The sequence below is a fragment of the Pecten maximus genome, chromosome 4, assembly GCF_902652985.1.
Source record: "Pecten maximus chromosome 4, xPecMax1.1, whole genome shotgun sequence".
Taxonomy (NCBI): Eukaryota; Metazoa; Mollusca; class Bivalvia; order Pectinida; family Pectinidae; genus Pecten; species Pecten maximus.
The window spans coordinates 27,594,625-27,610,501 of NC_047018.1; the positions used below are offsets into that span (position 1 = coordinate 27,594,625).

Sequence of the window (15,877 nt, forward strand, 5' to 3'; positions counted from 1 at the left end):
GGATTACGAGTTTTCCGGACTGCCGAATTTCGTCTACCAGGTCAAAAAATTGTCGTGTAAGAGTTATCTCCCTTGATTATATACAATCCGGGACGTTTCATAAACACGTCTAATTGTCAGACTTTTTAACAATAAATATACGTATGTTTCTGATATGATTCTTGTTTTGTTTTGTAGAAAGTAAAAAATAAACTATGTTTTTAGAAGAACATGTAAAGTGAAAGTTGTTTTATTTATAGCGGGCATATGTGACCTACAAACACACACATGTGTCACGTCCCGGAGGTTCACAATCAAGTAGAAATTACAAACGTTAAATACCTTAAACAAAAGACCCGGATTTTACAACTTACCATCAGTCCAAGTTTTTTTATGATTTTTACGTACCAGAAACCCCAAGCTATCTATATAAAAGTACGCGACACCAGCGAGAACTACCCAAGATGTCCGATAATTATTAAACCCGTATTCACTTAACAATGTGACAAACTGTACATATTACAAATTACACAGAAGTGCTTAGGTAAGTGTTTGTACTCACAGGTATCAGATACGTCAAGATTATTTTTCTTCTTTTTAGTACTAAATGGGATTAATATAATAGTTAATAGACCTCTCGGCTCATTAAAATCAAAAAGTTGTTTAAGTGCTCTACCTTGTCAGTGGCCCTTGTGACGTTGAAATGGGTCAAAGTATTTTATTTCCGCAACATATCTATCTCAATTTGACGAATTCCTATCATTGACTCTTGTGACCTTGAATATGGCCAAGGTCGTTTATTTTGGCAAACTATGTCAGGCTTCATTCCAATACCTGTTCACCAAATATCATGATCATTTTGGTGGATTGGCCGACGACGAACGCAAAGGCTCGCTATGGCATTGCTGTTCATTAGGTTGTGCTGACTGTCTAGCAGAGATGCCTTATAATTTATCAAATAAACAATTGCTGAAGAAAAAATGAAATATTATTATGTAGATTCAATTCTCGATTAAATTGTAAGGACTAACTTTGAAACATATATCGAGTCAACTGTGTCAGTAACACGTAGAACGGTTTCTGTGATTGAAGTTTCACGTCCAGACTAGTTCGATGTACTTTAATTTGATATCGTTGTGAGTAATCTCACCTCTGAAGCGGTCTTGTGTTCACACAAATATTCGTCCCGGAGAGCATACTCTCTCACACTGCTCCGTTACCCGAGCACGCGACATACCGGGGTATCCACAAAGTGTTTGATGTCACGCGCTTTCGTTCCGTATTGGGTATATGTATCAAATGAGATATCAAACCGAGGATATTTCTTCAATTGTCTGGTTACCATCAGAACTTGACACAAAACAAATAAGCATATTCAACAAAAGGAGTGATTCTTGTCAATTATCTTTTTCGGTTTAAATCCCAGACACAATGGATTTCGAATAAAACTTGATCGAATAGGAAAACTGGACTCTCTTTCATTTACTTAAGCGATAACAGTCGGTTTGTTTAAATAAAAACTAAAGAAAAACGACTCTTCTGACAATTATCATACGTATCTAATGAATATATATACGAAATTAAACAGTGTAGAATGAATTTCGGTGAACTCGAGACTGCGTGTGAGTTTGGCCAGTAACAATTGGGGTATACCTATATTAGGTGAGAACAGAGAGTGTTTTTATCGTAGTTTTGATTGGGGACATATCTCATTACAAAGGTCTACTGTTGTCGGTAAACCGAAAACAACCACATCACTGCGGCGCGGCATAACCAAGCCGGTGATGACAACGTCCTGCCATGTTTGGGAAAGCTAGATAATTTCTTACGGAATGTGTAGACAAAACGTTACTAAATAATACAGGTAAGTGTGATACGTTTCATAGTATTATATAAACAAATATTACATAGTATTATATAAATATAGTACGGAAGATTATCATGTTTTAGTATTATCACTTATCTTAATTTTGAAAGCGCGTTGGGTTATTTTTAGACGATTATATAGTTGATTACATTTGTGAATTTGACCAGCACGTGTCGATCTGCGTGAGAAATGTTTACGGGGATTACGTGTTGGCGAAGTCTCGTCATTAACGATTTAAATCTATATATAAGTTTTATAATAATTCCATAATATTAGGTAACAGGATAAGTCTACCTGCTCATTTAGTCCATTCACAGATATTTTATACATAGGTCCCATTGTAGGACACTGACCATAGTCAACTCACACTCCATGGCGTCGGTCGCTAAAATGTCAGAAAATTTACTCACAGTTTTCATTATCGATATTGATTTACAAACAAAACAAACTTCAGCCGAGACCAAAATGACAAAAAGTTACACTTGATGGACGTTTCAAGGTAAGAACTAGAAGCATTTATGCAAAAATCTTTTAATCAACGAATTTATTCTAGAAGAGTAATTCTACTTAATGGTGCACACAAGGGCATTCCATTTGTCTTTTTAAGTTATACGGTAGACTTGTGAAACCATCATAAGCTATGAGTTTTCAGTGGTTAAGTCGATAATGATAGATTTGTACTAAATAAAATACTACTTAAAAGTCCAAATAAAGTAAGCTAAGATGTTTTACTGTTTTCCGTACTAAGACGTGTTACTGTTTGCCTGTACTAAGATGTTTTACTGTTTGTCCGTACTAAGATGTTTGTCTGTACTAAGATGTTTTACTGTTTGTCCGTACTAAGATGTTTTACTGTTTTCCGTACTAAGATATTTTACTGTTTGTCTGTACTAAGATGTTTTACTGTTTGTCCGTACTAAGATGTTTTATTGTCTGTCCGTACTAAGATGTTTTACTGTTTGTCTGTACTAAGGTTTGATGGATGTTTGACTGTTTGTCCGTATTAAGATGTTTTACTGTTTTCCGTACTAAGATATTTTACTGTTTGTCTGTACTAAGATGTTTTACTGTTTGTCCGTACTAAGATGTTTTATTGTTTGTCCGTACTAAGATGTTTTACTGTTTGTCTGTACTAAGGTTTGATGGATGTTTGACTGTTTGTCCGTATTAAGATGTTTTACTGTTTGTCCGTACTAAGATGTTTTACTGTTTGTCCGTACTAAGATGTTTGTCTGTGCTAAGATGTTTTACTGTTTGTCCGTACTAAGATGTTTTACTGTTTTCCGTACTAAGATATTTTACTGTTTGTCTGTACTAAGATGTTTTACTGTTTGTCCGTACTAAGATGTTTGTCTGTACTAAGATGTTTTACTGTTTGTCTGTACTAAGATGTTTTATTGTTTGTCCGTACTAAGATGTTTTACTGTTTGTCTCTACTAAGATGTTTTACTGTTTGTCTGTACTAAGATGTTTTACTGTTTGTCCGTACTAAGATGTTTTATTGTTTGTCCGAACTAAGATGTTTTACTGTTTGTCTGTACTAAAGTTTGATGGATGTTTGACTGTTTGTCCGTACTAAGATGTTTAACTGTTTGTCCGTACTAAGATGTTTTACTGTTTGTCCGTACTAAGATGTTTTATTGTTTGTCCGTACTAAGATGTTTTATTGTTTGTCCGTACTAAGATGTTTTACTGTTTGTCTGTACTAAGGTTTGATGGATGTTTGACTGTTTGTCCGTATTAAGATGTTTTACTGTTTGTCTGTACTAAGATGTTTTACTGTTTGTCTGTACTTAGATGTTTGACTGTTTGTCCGTACTGAGATGTTTTATTGTTTGTCTGTACTAAGATGTTTTATTGTTTGTCCGTACTAAGATGTTTTATTGTTTGTCCGTACTAAGATGGTTTACTGTTTGTCCGTACTAAGATGTTTTATTGTTTGTCTGTACTAAGATGTTTTACTGTTTGTCTGTACTAAGATGTTTTACTGTTTGTCCGTACTAAGATGTTTTATTGTTTGTCCGTACTAAGATGTTTTATTGTTTGTCTGTACTAAGGTTTGATGGATGTTTGACTGTTTGTCCGTATTAAGATGTTTTACTGTTTGTCTGTACTAAGATGTTTTACTGTTTGTCTGTACTTAGATGTTTGACTGTTTGTCCGTACTGAGATGTTATATTGTTTGTCTGTACTAAGATGTTTTATTGTTTGTCCGTACTAAGATGTTTTATTGTTTGTCCGTACTAAGATGGTTTACTGTTTGTCCGTACTAAGATGTTTTATTGTTTGTCTGTACTAAGGTTTGATGGATGTTTGACTGTTTGTCCGTACTAAGATGTTTAACTGTTTGTCCGTACTAAGATGTTTTACTGTTTGTCCGTACTAAGATGTTTTATTGTTTGTCCGTACTAAGATGTTTTACTGTTTGTCTGTACTAAGGTTTGATGGATGTTTGACTGTTTGTCCGTACTAAGATATTTTACTGTTTGTCTGTACTAAGATGTTTTATTGTTTGTCCGTACTAAGATGTTTTATTGTTTGTCCGTACTAAGATGTTTTACTGTTTGTCTGTACTAAGGTTTGATGGATGTTTGACTGTTTGTCCGTACTAAGATGTTTTACTGTTTGTCCGTACTAAGATGTTTTATTGTTTGTCCGTACTAAGATGTTTTACTGTTTGTCTGTACTAAGGTTTGATGGATGTTTGACTGTTTGTCCGTACTAAGATGTTTAACTGTTTGTCCGTACTAAGATGTTTTACTGTTTGTCCGTACTAAGATGTTTTATTGTTTGTCCGTACTAAGATGTTTTATTGTTTGTCCGTACTAAGATGTTTTACTGTTTGTCTGTACTAAGGTTTGATGGATGTTTGACTGTTTCTCCGTATTAAGATGTTTTACTGTTTGTCTGTACTAAGATGTTTTAATGTTTGTCGGTACTTAGATGTTTGACTGTTTGTCCGTACTAAGATGTTTTATTGTTCGTCCGTACTAAGATGTTTTATTGTTTGTCCGTACTAAGATGTTTTACTGTTTGTCCGTACTAAGATGTTTTACTGTTTGTCTGTACTAAGATGTTTTACTGTTTGTCTGTACTAAGATGTTTTACTGTTTGTCTGTACTGAGATGTTTTATTGTTTGTCTGTACTAAGATGTTTTATTGTTTGTCCGTACTAAGATGTTTTATTGTTTGTCCGTACTAAGATGTTTTACTGTTTGTCCGTACTAAGATGTTTTACTGTTTGTCTGCACTAAGATGTTTTACTGTTTGTCCGTACTAAGATGTTTTATTGTTTGTCTGTACTAAGGTTTGATGGATGTTTGACTGTTTGTCCGTATGAAGATGTTTTACTGTTTGTCTGTACTAAGATGTTTGACTGTTTGTCTGTACTTAGATGTTTGACTGTTTGTCCGTACTGAGATGTTTTATTGTTTGTCTGTACTAAGATGTTTTATTGTTTGTCCGTACTAAGATGGTTTACTGTTTGTGCGTACTGAGATGTTTTATTGTTTGTCTGTACTAAGATGTTTTATTGTTTGTCTGTACTAAGATGTTTTATTGTTTGTCCGTACTAAGATGTTTTATTGTTTGTCCGTACTAAGATGGTTTACTGTTTGTCTGTACTAAGATGTTTTACTGTTTGTCCCTACTAAGATGTTTTACTGTTTGTCCCTACTAAGATGATTTACTGTTTGTCTGTACTAAGATATTTTACTGTTTGTCTGTACTAAGATGTTTTATTGTTTGTCCGTACTAAGATGTTTTACTGTTTGTCTGTACTAAGATGTTTTATTGTTTGTCTGTACTAAGATGTTTTATTGTTTGTCCGTACTAAGATGTTTTATTGTTTGTCCGTACTAAGATGTTTTACTGTTTGTCCGTACTAAGATGTTTTACTGTTTGTCTGTACTAAGATATTTTACTATTTGTCTGTACTAAGATGTTTTACTGTTTGTTTGTACTAAGATGTTTTACAGTTTGTCTGTACTAAGATGTTTTACTGTTTGTCTGTACTAAGGTTTGATGGATGTTTGACTGTTTCTCCGTATTAAGATGTTTTACTGTTTGTCTGTACTAAGATGTTTTAATGTTTGTCGGTACTTAGATGTTTGACTGTTTGTCCGTACTAAGATGTTTTATTGTTCGTCCGTACTAAGATGTTTTATTGTTTGTCCGTACTAAGATGTTTTACTGTTTGTCCGTACTAAGATGTTTTACTGTTTGTCTGTACTAAGATGTTTTACTGTTTGTCTGTACTAAGATGTTTTACTGTTTGTCTGTACTGAGATGTTTTATTGTTTGTCTGTACTAAGATGTTTTATTGTTTGTCCGTACTAAGATGTTTTATTGTTTGTCCGTACTAAGATGTTTGTCTGTACTAAGGTTTGATGGATGTTTGACTGTTTGTCCGTATTAAGATGTTTTACTGTTTGTCCGTACTAAGATGTTTTACTGTTTGTCCGTACTAAGATGTTTGTCTGTGCTAAGATGTTTTACTGTTTGTCCGTACTAAGATGTTTTACTGTTTTCCGTACTAAGATATTTTACTGTTTGTCTGTACTAAGATGTTTTACTGTTTGTCCGTACTAAGATGTTTGTCTGTACTAAGATGTTTTACTGTTTGTCTGTACTAAGATGTTTTATTGTTTGTCCGTACTAAGATGTTTTACTGTTTGTCTCTACTAAGATGTTTTACTGTTTGTCTGTACTAAGATGTTTTACTGTTTGTCCGTACTAAGATGTTTTATTGTTTGTCCGAACTAAGATGTTTTACTGTTTGTCTGTACTAAAGTTTGATGGATGTTTGACTGTTTGTCCGTACTAAGATGTTTAACTGTTTGTCCGTACTAAGATGTTTTACTGTTTGTCCGTACTAAGATGTTTTATTGTTTGTCCGTACTAAGATGTTTTATTGTTTGTCCGTACTAAGATGTTTTACTGTTTGTCTGTACTAAGGTTTGATGGATGTTTGACTGTTTGTCCGTATTAAGATGTTTTACTGTTTGTCTGTACTAAGATGTTTTACTGTTTGTCTGTACTTAGATGTTTGACTGTTTGTCCGTACTGAGATGTTTTATTGTTTGTCTGTACTAAGATGTTTTATTGTTTGTCCGTACTAAGATGTTTTATTGTTTGTCCGTACTAAGATGGTTTACTGTTTGTCCGTACTAAGATGTTTTATTGTTTGTCTGTACTAAGATGTTTTACTGTTTGTCTGTACTAAGATGTTTTACTGTTTGTCCGTACTAAGATGTTTTATTGTTTGTCCGTACTAAGATGTTTTATTGTTTGTCTGTACTAAGGTTTGATGGATGTTTGACTGTTTGTCCGTATTAAGATGTTTTACTGTTTGTCTGTACTAAGATGTTTTACTGTTTGTCTGTACTTAGATGTTTGACTGTTTGTCCGTACTGAGATGTTATATTGTTTGTCTGTACTAAGATGTTTTATTGTTTGTCCGTACTAAGATGTTTTATTGTTTGTCCGTACTAAGATGGTTTACTGTTTGTCCGTACTAAGATGTTTTATTGTTTGTCTGTACTAAGGTTTGATGGATGTTTGACTGTTTGTCCGTACTAAGATGTTTAACTGTTTGTCCGTACTAAGATGTTTTACTGTTTGTCCGTACTAAGATGTTTTATTGTTTGTCCGTACTAAGATGTTTTACTGTTTGTCTGTACTAAGGTTTGATGGATGCTTGACTGTTTGTCCGTACTAAGATATTTTACTGTTTGTCTGTACTAAGATGTTTTATTGTTTGTCCGTACTAAGATGTTTTATTGTTTGTCCGTACTAAGATGTTTTACTGTTTGTCTGTACTAAGGTTTGATGGATGTTTGACTGTTTGTCCGTACTAAGATGTTTTACTGTTTGTCCGTACTAAGATGTTTTATTGTTTGTCCGTACTAAATGTTTTACTGTTTGTCTGTACTAAGGTTTGATGGATGTTTGACTGTTTGTCCGTACTAAGATGTTTAACTGTTTGTCCGTACTAAGATGTTTTACTGTTTGTCCGTACTAAGATGTTTTATTGTTTGTCCGTACTAAGATGTTTTATTGTTTGTCCGTACTAAGATGTTTTACTGTTTGTCTGTACTAAGGTTTGATGGATGTTTGACTGTTTCTCCGTATTAAGATGTTTTACTGTTTGTCTGTACTAAGATGTTTTAATGTTTGTCGGTACTTAGATGTTTGACTGTTTGTCCGTACTAAGATGTTTTATTGTTCGTCCGTACTAAGATGTTTTATTGTTTGTCCGTACTAAGATGTTTTACTGTTTGTCCGTACTAAGATGTTTTACTGTTTGTCTGTACTAAGATGTTTTACTGTTTGTCTGTACTAAGATGTTTTACTGTTTGTCTGTACTGAGATGTTTTATTGTTTGTCTGTACTAAGATGTTTTATTGTTTGTCCGTACTAAGATGTTTTATTGTTTGTCCGTACTAAGATGTTTTACTGTTTGTCCGTACTAAGATGTTTTACTGTTTGTCTGCACTAAGATGTTTTACTGTTTGTCCGTACTAAGATGTTTTATTGTTTGTCTGTACTAAGGTTTGATGGATGTTTGACTGTTTGTCCGTATGAAGATGTTTTACTGTTTGTCTGTACTAAGATGTTTGACTGTTTGTCTGTACTTAGATGTTTGACTGTTTGTCCGTACTGAGATGTTTTATTGTTTGTCTGTACTAAGATGTTTTATTGTTTGTCCGTACTAAGATGGTTGACTGTTTGTGCGTACTGAGATGTTTTATTGTTTGTCTGTACTAAGATGTTTTATTGTTTGTCTGTACTAAGATGTTTTATTGTTTGTCCGTACTAAGATGTTTTATTGTTTGTCCGTACTAAGATGGTTTACTGTTTGTCTGTACTAAGATGTTTTACTGTTTGTCCCTACTAAGATGTTTTACTGTTTGTCTGTACTAAGATGATTTACTGTTTGTCTGTACTAAGATATTTTACTGTTTGTCTGTACTAAGATGTTTTATTGTTTGTCCGTACTAAGATGTTTTACTGTTTGTCTGTACTAAGATGTTTTACTGTTTGTCTGTACTAAGGTTTGATGGATGTTTGACTGTTTCTCCGTATTAAGATGTTTTACTGTTTGTCTGTACTAAGATGTTTTAATGTTTGTCGGTACTTAGATGTTTGACTGTTTGTCCGTACTAAGATGTTTTATTGTTCGTCCGTACTAAGATGTTTTACTGTTTTTCCGTACTAAGATGTTTTACTGTTTTCCGTACTAAGACGTGTTACTGTTTCTCTGTACTAAGATGTTTTACTGTTTGTCCGTACTGAGATGTTTTATTGTTTGTCTGTACTAAGATGTTTTATTGTTTGTCCGTACTAAGATGGTTGACTGTTTGTGCGTACTGAGATGTTTTATTGTTTGTCTGTACTAAGATGTTTTATTGTTTGTCTGTACTAAGATGTTTTATTGTTTGTCCGTACTAAGATGTTTTATTGTTTGTCCGTACTAAGATGGTTTACTGTTTGTCTGTACTAAGATGTTTTACTGTTTGTCCCTACTAAGATGTTTTACTGTTTGTCTGTACTAAGATGATTTACTGTTTGTCTGTACTAAGATATTTTACTGTTTGTCTGTACTAAGATGTTTTATTGTTTGTCCGTACTAAGATGTTTTACTGTTTGTCTGTACTAAGATGTTTTATTGTTTGTCTGTACTAAGATGTTTTATTGTTTGTCCGTACTAAGATGTTTTATTGTTTGTCCGTACTAAGATGTTTTACTGTTTGTCCGTACTAAGATGTTTTACTGTTTGTCTGTACTAAGATATTTTACTATTTGTCTGTACTAAGATGTTTTACTGTTTGTTTGTACTAAGATGTTTTACAGTTTGTCTGTACTAAGATGTTTTACTGTTTGTCTGTACTAAGGTTTGATGGATGTTTGACTGTTTCTCCGTATTAAGATGTTTTACTGTTTGTCTGTACTAAGATGTTTTAATGTTTGTCGGTACTTAGATGTTTGACTGTTTGTCCGTACTAAGATGTTTTATTGTTCGTCCGTACTAAGATGTTTTATTGTTTGTCCGTACTAAGATGTTTTACTGTTTGTCCGTACTAAGATGTTTTACTGTTTGTCTGTACTAAGATGTTTTACTGTTTGTCTGTACTAAGATGTTTTACTGTTTGTCTGTACTGAGATGTTTTATTGTTTGTCTGTACTAAGATGTTTTATTGTTTGTCCGTACTAAGATGTTTTATTGTTTGTCCGTACTAAGATGTTTTACTGTTTGTCCGTACTAAGATGTTTTACTGTTTGTCTGCACTAAGATGTTTTACTGTTTGTCCGTACTAAGATGTTTTATTGTTTGTCTGTACTAAGGTTTGATGGATGTTTGACTGTTTGTCCGTATGAAGATGTTTTACTGTTTGTCTGTACTAAGATGTTTGACTGTTTGTCTGTACTTAGATGTTTGACTGTTTGTCCGTACTGAGATGTTTTATTGTTTGTCTGTACTAAGATGTTTTATTGTTTGTCCGTACTAAGATGTTTTATTGTTTGTCCGTACTAAGATGTTTTACTGTTTGTCCGTACTAAGATGTTTTACTGTTTGTCTGTACTAAGATGTTTTACTGTTTGTCCGTACTAAGATGTTTTACTGTTTGTCCGTACTAAGATGTTTTACTGTTTGTCCGTACTAAGATGTTTTACTGTTTGTCCGTACTAAGATGTTTTACTGTTTGTCCGTACTAAGATGTTTTACTGTTTGTCCGTACTAAGATGTTTTACTGTTTGTCCGTACTAAGATATTTTACTGTTTTTCCGTACTAAGATGTTTTACTGTTTTCCGTACTAAGATGTTTTACTGGCTGTCTGTAATAAGATGTTTTACTGTTTGTCTGTACTAAGACGTGTTACTGTTTGTCAGTACTAAGATGTTTTACTGTTTGTCCGTACTAAGATGTTTTATTGTTTGTCTGTACTAAGATGTTTTACTGTTTGTCTGTACTAAGATGTTTTACTGTTTGTCCGTACTAAGATGTTTTACTGTTTGTCTGTACTAAGATGTTTTACTGTTTGTCCGTAATTAGATGTTTTACTGTTTGTCCGTACTAAGATGTTTTACTGTTTGTCCGTACTAAGATGTTTTACTGTTTTCCGTACTAAGATGTTTTACTGTTTGTCCGTACTTAGATGTTTTACTGTTTGTCCGTACTAAGATGTTTTACTGTTTGTCCGTACTAAGATGTTTTACTGTTTGTCCGTACTAAGATATTTTACTGTTTGTCTGAACTAAGATGTTTTACTGTTTGTCCGTACTAAGATGTTTTACTGTTTGTCCGTACTTAGATGTTTTACTGTTTGTCCGTACTAAGGTTTATGAGAGTGATTCCATGTTGATTTATTGCAATGCTTGCCGAATCGTTTACTGTTTATTCATGGCAAAGCTACGAATGAGAAATGTATGTTTAATTGCAAATTATTTAGCTCCCTGTGATAGTTGCACCCCACAAGTCGGTATACACGGAAATACACGTTGCATTATCTTGTCTCACGAATTATTTCAGTAATTCGATATAGAGTTGTGAATTTATTAATTATATCGTTGATTATGGTAATTGTTTGATTACAGATTTGAACGGTTTACATGTATAAGGTTATATTCTGCATAGGTTGTTCATTATTTCCGACGAAAATCACAGGAAAGTAATTAAATACATCCATAATGAAAACGTTTATTTATTTTATTATTATTATTATTATTATTATTTTGTCTTGTGTAGGTTTTCAAGAAGCAGTCTCTAAATGGATCCCTTATTTGGACTTCCGGTTGTGAAAGAATCCCGGGCAATGGAGAGCGCAAGAAACCGGAACCGAACACAACAGCGACGCCTTGGCTCTCAGTTACTGAAATTACACTCCAAGCTAGAGTGTAACACGTCACGTATCATACAGAACAAGAATGTGGCTTTGGACCTCTGGAATGTTATCCACCCTCCCACTCTCAACAAAAATGCCGTCTGCCCATCCGGTCTCACTAACCGGGAGAAGTTGGTATACAAACACATGCGGAAGTCTGGTCCTCTCAGTATGTCGCTTGAGGAATTTGATAAAAAGATGGACGAGTTAAAGAATATAATTGCCCAAAGCAGGCAAATTGTTAAAGCTGAAAAGTTACCAAAGAAGGGACGGAGGAATAGCGAGGTTGTAACCGGAAGTACTAGACGTGCTAGTATCATACCGGACGACCAACAAATACGCTCCCCGCTCATCAATAGGAAACACAAGATGAAGGAAGCCCTGGAACGCTTAGAGACGGCAGATGTTCGTATCAAGAACCAGAACCCAAGTGACCAGTACAAATCTGAGTCGCGCAGGCATAGTTCAGTACTTCCGTCCCTTCCAGGCGGAAGTCGAAACGGTACTTCCGATAACAACAGAAATCATTCAAATGGTCGGCCAAGAAGAAACTCCGTAGCTGTTGTGTCACTTGAAACTCCTGAAAATGATCGCAATCTGAGTTCGTCATCAGAGGAGAGAAAACAAACAATGGAAGATGTGAAAACTCTCATGGGGCAATTGGCGATACATTGGACGTAAACATTTGTTGTGGGATGAAATGAAATATAAACAGAATGTGGCAAGTCGTTTTAATAACGCGAACGCGAATGAAATTCGTACTCAGTAAATATGTAAAGGATAGTTGATATTACAGAGAACCATCCGAGAGCTTGCAACGTTTAAAACTGGATCTGATCAAAGACAAACACACAACAAACTGTTGACATATTTTAGATTGAAATCCCTGCTGCTGTTACCGTGAAATGAACCGATCCAAGCTAGTTGTCATGACGTCATTACATATTTGTTCACTGACAACACAAGGATGCTCGGCTCATATGCTATGATTAAGAACCAATAAAACGGTACCCATCTACCGTGCATGTAGTTCTAGTATTATCTCTGGTGTATATTGGAATTAAACTAATAACTGTTAGTTTGTTTTTTTCTTAATTTTTAGTTAACCTCGCCCGAAGAATATGTGACCGTGACATGGCGCCCCGTCAGTTGTAGATCATTTTGTCTTTATGTAACGGAAGTGGACCGGTTGAGCGCGGGTTGATTAGTGGATTTCGTGGCTTGATGGATCCTAACGTACATGTATCTTACTTGGCAGTTAACGTCAATTGTACAAGAATGCAAGTCAAGGACTTGGGTAGTAATTTCTAGTGGCTATGAACGGACACCACAGAAAAAAGTCCAAACTAAACGATATTACATACGAACTCAATATTGCGTTCGAACGAAATACATATTTACTGCGTGGTTATAGGTATACATATCTGTAATACTTCGTTAGAACGTCTTTTAACGTTTTAATTGATAAATATTTTGTAACTATAAAAAAAAATGTTTAAATGTCTTTGTATGTCATTAAAAACCTATGAAACTTTCACCTCGACTATTACGAGAGAAATACATTTTTGCATGTTGAAAATTGGTAGGTAATTATTATCAATAAGACAGCGAAAAACAAAAGTCGAGGAAGTTTTACAAATTCATTTATTCACATTGAAAGTCGTTTCCTAACAACGAAATATATATTTTTTCATGTGAATATCGTAGCTCTTGTGATCTGATCTGCCGGTTGTTATATAAATATATATCTATAATTAATTTTTCTTTGTTTTCATGGTAAATACTCAAATGCGATTGGTCGAAAAATTCTTTTCATTTAAGAAATAATTGTTATTTTTTGTTGTTCAATGGTGTATGAACGGCATTTTTTGACAGATATTTCAACATGACGCGCGTCATTGTTATTTTTTGTTGTTCAATGGTGTATGAACGGCATTTTTTGACAGATATTTCAACATGACGCGCGTTTTTTGACAGATATTTCAACATGACGCGCGTCATGTTGAAATATCTGTCAAAAAATGCCGTTCATACACCATTGAACAACAAAAAATAACAATTATTTCTTATAATTACATTTCAAAACTATTTTTCAATGTAATCTTTGAAAAAAATCATAAGAAACAGTATTCTACGTTCGTTATACGTAGTGACGAAACAGCTGAATGATCGATGTAACAGCGTAACAGATAGTTCCAATTTGGCGGGAAAGGTAATCAAGTACACAAGTACACAAAATATAGTTCCACACAATTTCATTATTTTAATCATCATGAAAGAAAAATATTGAAATGTTGTCTTCAATTTTACAATTATTAACAAGTTTTAAAGTTGAAAAAACATTATTTCATGTGTAATCAAACGCGATTTTATATTCACACTTCTGCATTCTCAATGTTGACGTTGGCACCGTCAACAATGTACTGTATGTATTCATACGCGGCAGGTTAATTGTTCACCTAGGAATGAACGCTAATTTTGTTAGTACCTTCATATAGAGAACACACAATGGAAATGTAAATATTTAAGCATTGAACTGCTTTCATTTGAAAGTTATGGGCTGATGAATGCCAACTGGACAAAGGCAAATTTAATGAAGCGCGCTAGCGCTTCATGTTGAATTTGCCTTTGTCCAGTTGGCATTCATCAGCCCATAACTTCCAAATGAAAGCAGTTCAATGCTTATATTTACATTTGACAACGAATTTGAAAGACTATATCCAGGAATTTTACTCTGATAATGAATAAACAAATTATTATCGTCAAAGACGGAACAGCCTTTTCAACAGCCATCTTCCGTTATCGCCGACGTTACAATATTATGACGTCCCTATAATAATGACGTCATAATAAAAGTTATGGACTCATAACTTCCAAGTGAGCTTGGTAAAGTTATATAGTGGGGCTGCAGTGTAAATGTAAATAATTTTATTTCATCTGTTACACTCATTTTCATTGGTTGGAAAATTAAGGTTATTTCTTCATAGCCCGAAAATATTTACGTCATTTTTAATGACGTAATACACGTAGAACTACTTTTGACGTCGTCTGCTTGCGACTATCAATGTGTCGTTCAACGTCGGATATTTTCGGATTGGTTATCGAACAGAATATCGATTATAAAGTCATCGGAGATACGAAAGCTCTATCAGAAGCTACAGTCGAGAATGTTCTGCAAACCAAAAACGTGTAATCAGCAACACTTTAGCTTCGATAATCAATCAAAACTGCGGCCATAATCAAAATGGCGTAGGCCCACTTGTGGCCGCGGAAAATACAACTTGCCTCTGATACCGTCCAACTCATACGCCTCCTCGATTAGCAATGTTCTGTCATCGGGGATGTTTTCCAACTCATCTTTCAATAACTGAGTGTTTAATTTTCCTCACAAGGCTCTTACATATAAACAAACATTCCAGTGTTTCTGATTTGTTAGCCTACAGCACCGTGAGTGACTGTTGACTGCGTCCTCAGACTAGTGCGAACTGGATCAAACCGGTTCGGCATGATCGTTTTCGCGGGAAATTTTAAAAGCGGCACAGTTATTGGCCTCAATGAACCGCTGGTGTAATATTGAGGCGCCGCACATCAATCTATTAATTTGTTCAAATAAATTGAATAAATGATGGTTTATGTCTAATAAGCATTGTTTTTAGTTATTACAATAAAATTATAAGCATTATTCTCAATTTATTTTTGGTTTACGAAAACGTCTATGAAAAAGAATGCCCATCCGTTTTTTTGTCTATGACTTCATAAACCAAAAATAAATTGAGAATAATGCTTAAATATTCTTCTATGAAAGAAATTCCGAGAATGGCGCGAAAAATGTGACGTCACAATACAATTGACGTTGCGTATTGATTTGAGAAAAAGAATCCCATTTAAAACCAGTAAAATTGTACATAAAACATGTTTTAAATTAGAAAATCATTTTCAAAAATTAATTATAAGCGTTGATGTCATTTTTTTAAGTTTCATCGGGGTATGAAACAAATTTTGTTTGTTGAAAAAAAATGACATCAATGCTTAAATAAATCGTGATAAATTAACCGTGGGACACAAGGTAGATACTATAGATCGTGATACATTAACCGTGGGACACAAGGTAGATACTATAGATCGTGATACATTAACCGTGGGACA

General features: G+C 34.1%; 1 protein-coding gene across 2 annotated transcripts; it reads left to right on the forward strand.

Moving 5' to 3' along the window:
• The first annotated feature begins 1,705 nt into the window (after positions 1–1,705).
• On the forward strand, positions 1,706–12,809 carry LOC117325690. 2 transcript variants are annotated; one of them, XM_033882107.1, is made up of 2 exons: positions 1,706–1,843; positions 11,596–12,809. In XM_033882107.1, exon 2 carries the CDS (start codon positions 11,618–11,620, stop codon positions 12,410–12,412), a length of 795 nt encoding a protein of 264 aa, XP_033737998.1. In that variant the 5' UTR covers positions 1,706–1,843; positions 11,596–11,617; the 3' UTR covers positions 12,413–12,809. The 2 variants fall into 2 exon arrangements, with proteins under 2 accessions (XP_033737998.1, XP_033737999.1); XM_033882108.1 differs by lacking the exon at positions 1,706–1,843 and adding an exon at positions 2,208–2,345.
• The last annotated feature ends 3,068 nt before the right edge of the window (positions 12,810–15,877 follow it).

Coding starts and splice junctions, on each gene's coding strand:
- LOC117325690 (XM_033882107.1), top strand. CDS start 11,618: ATGGATCCCTTATTTGGACTTCCGGTTGTGAAAGAATCCCGGGCAATG.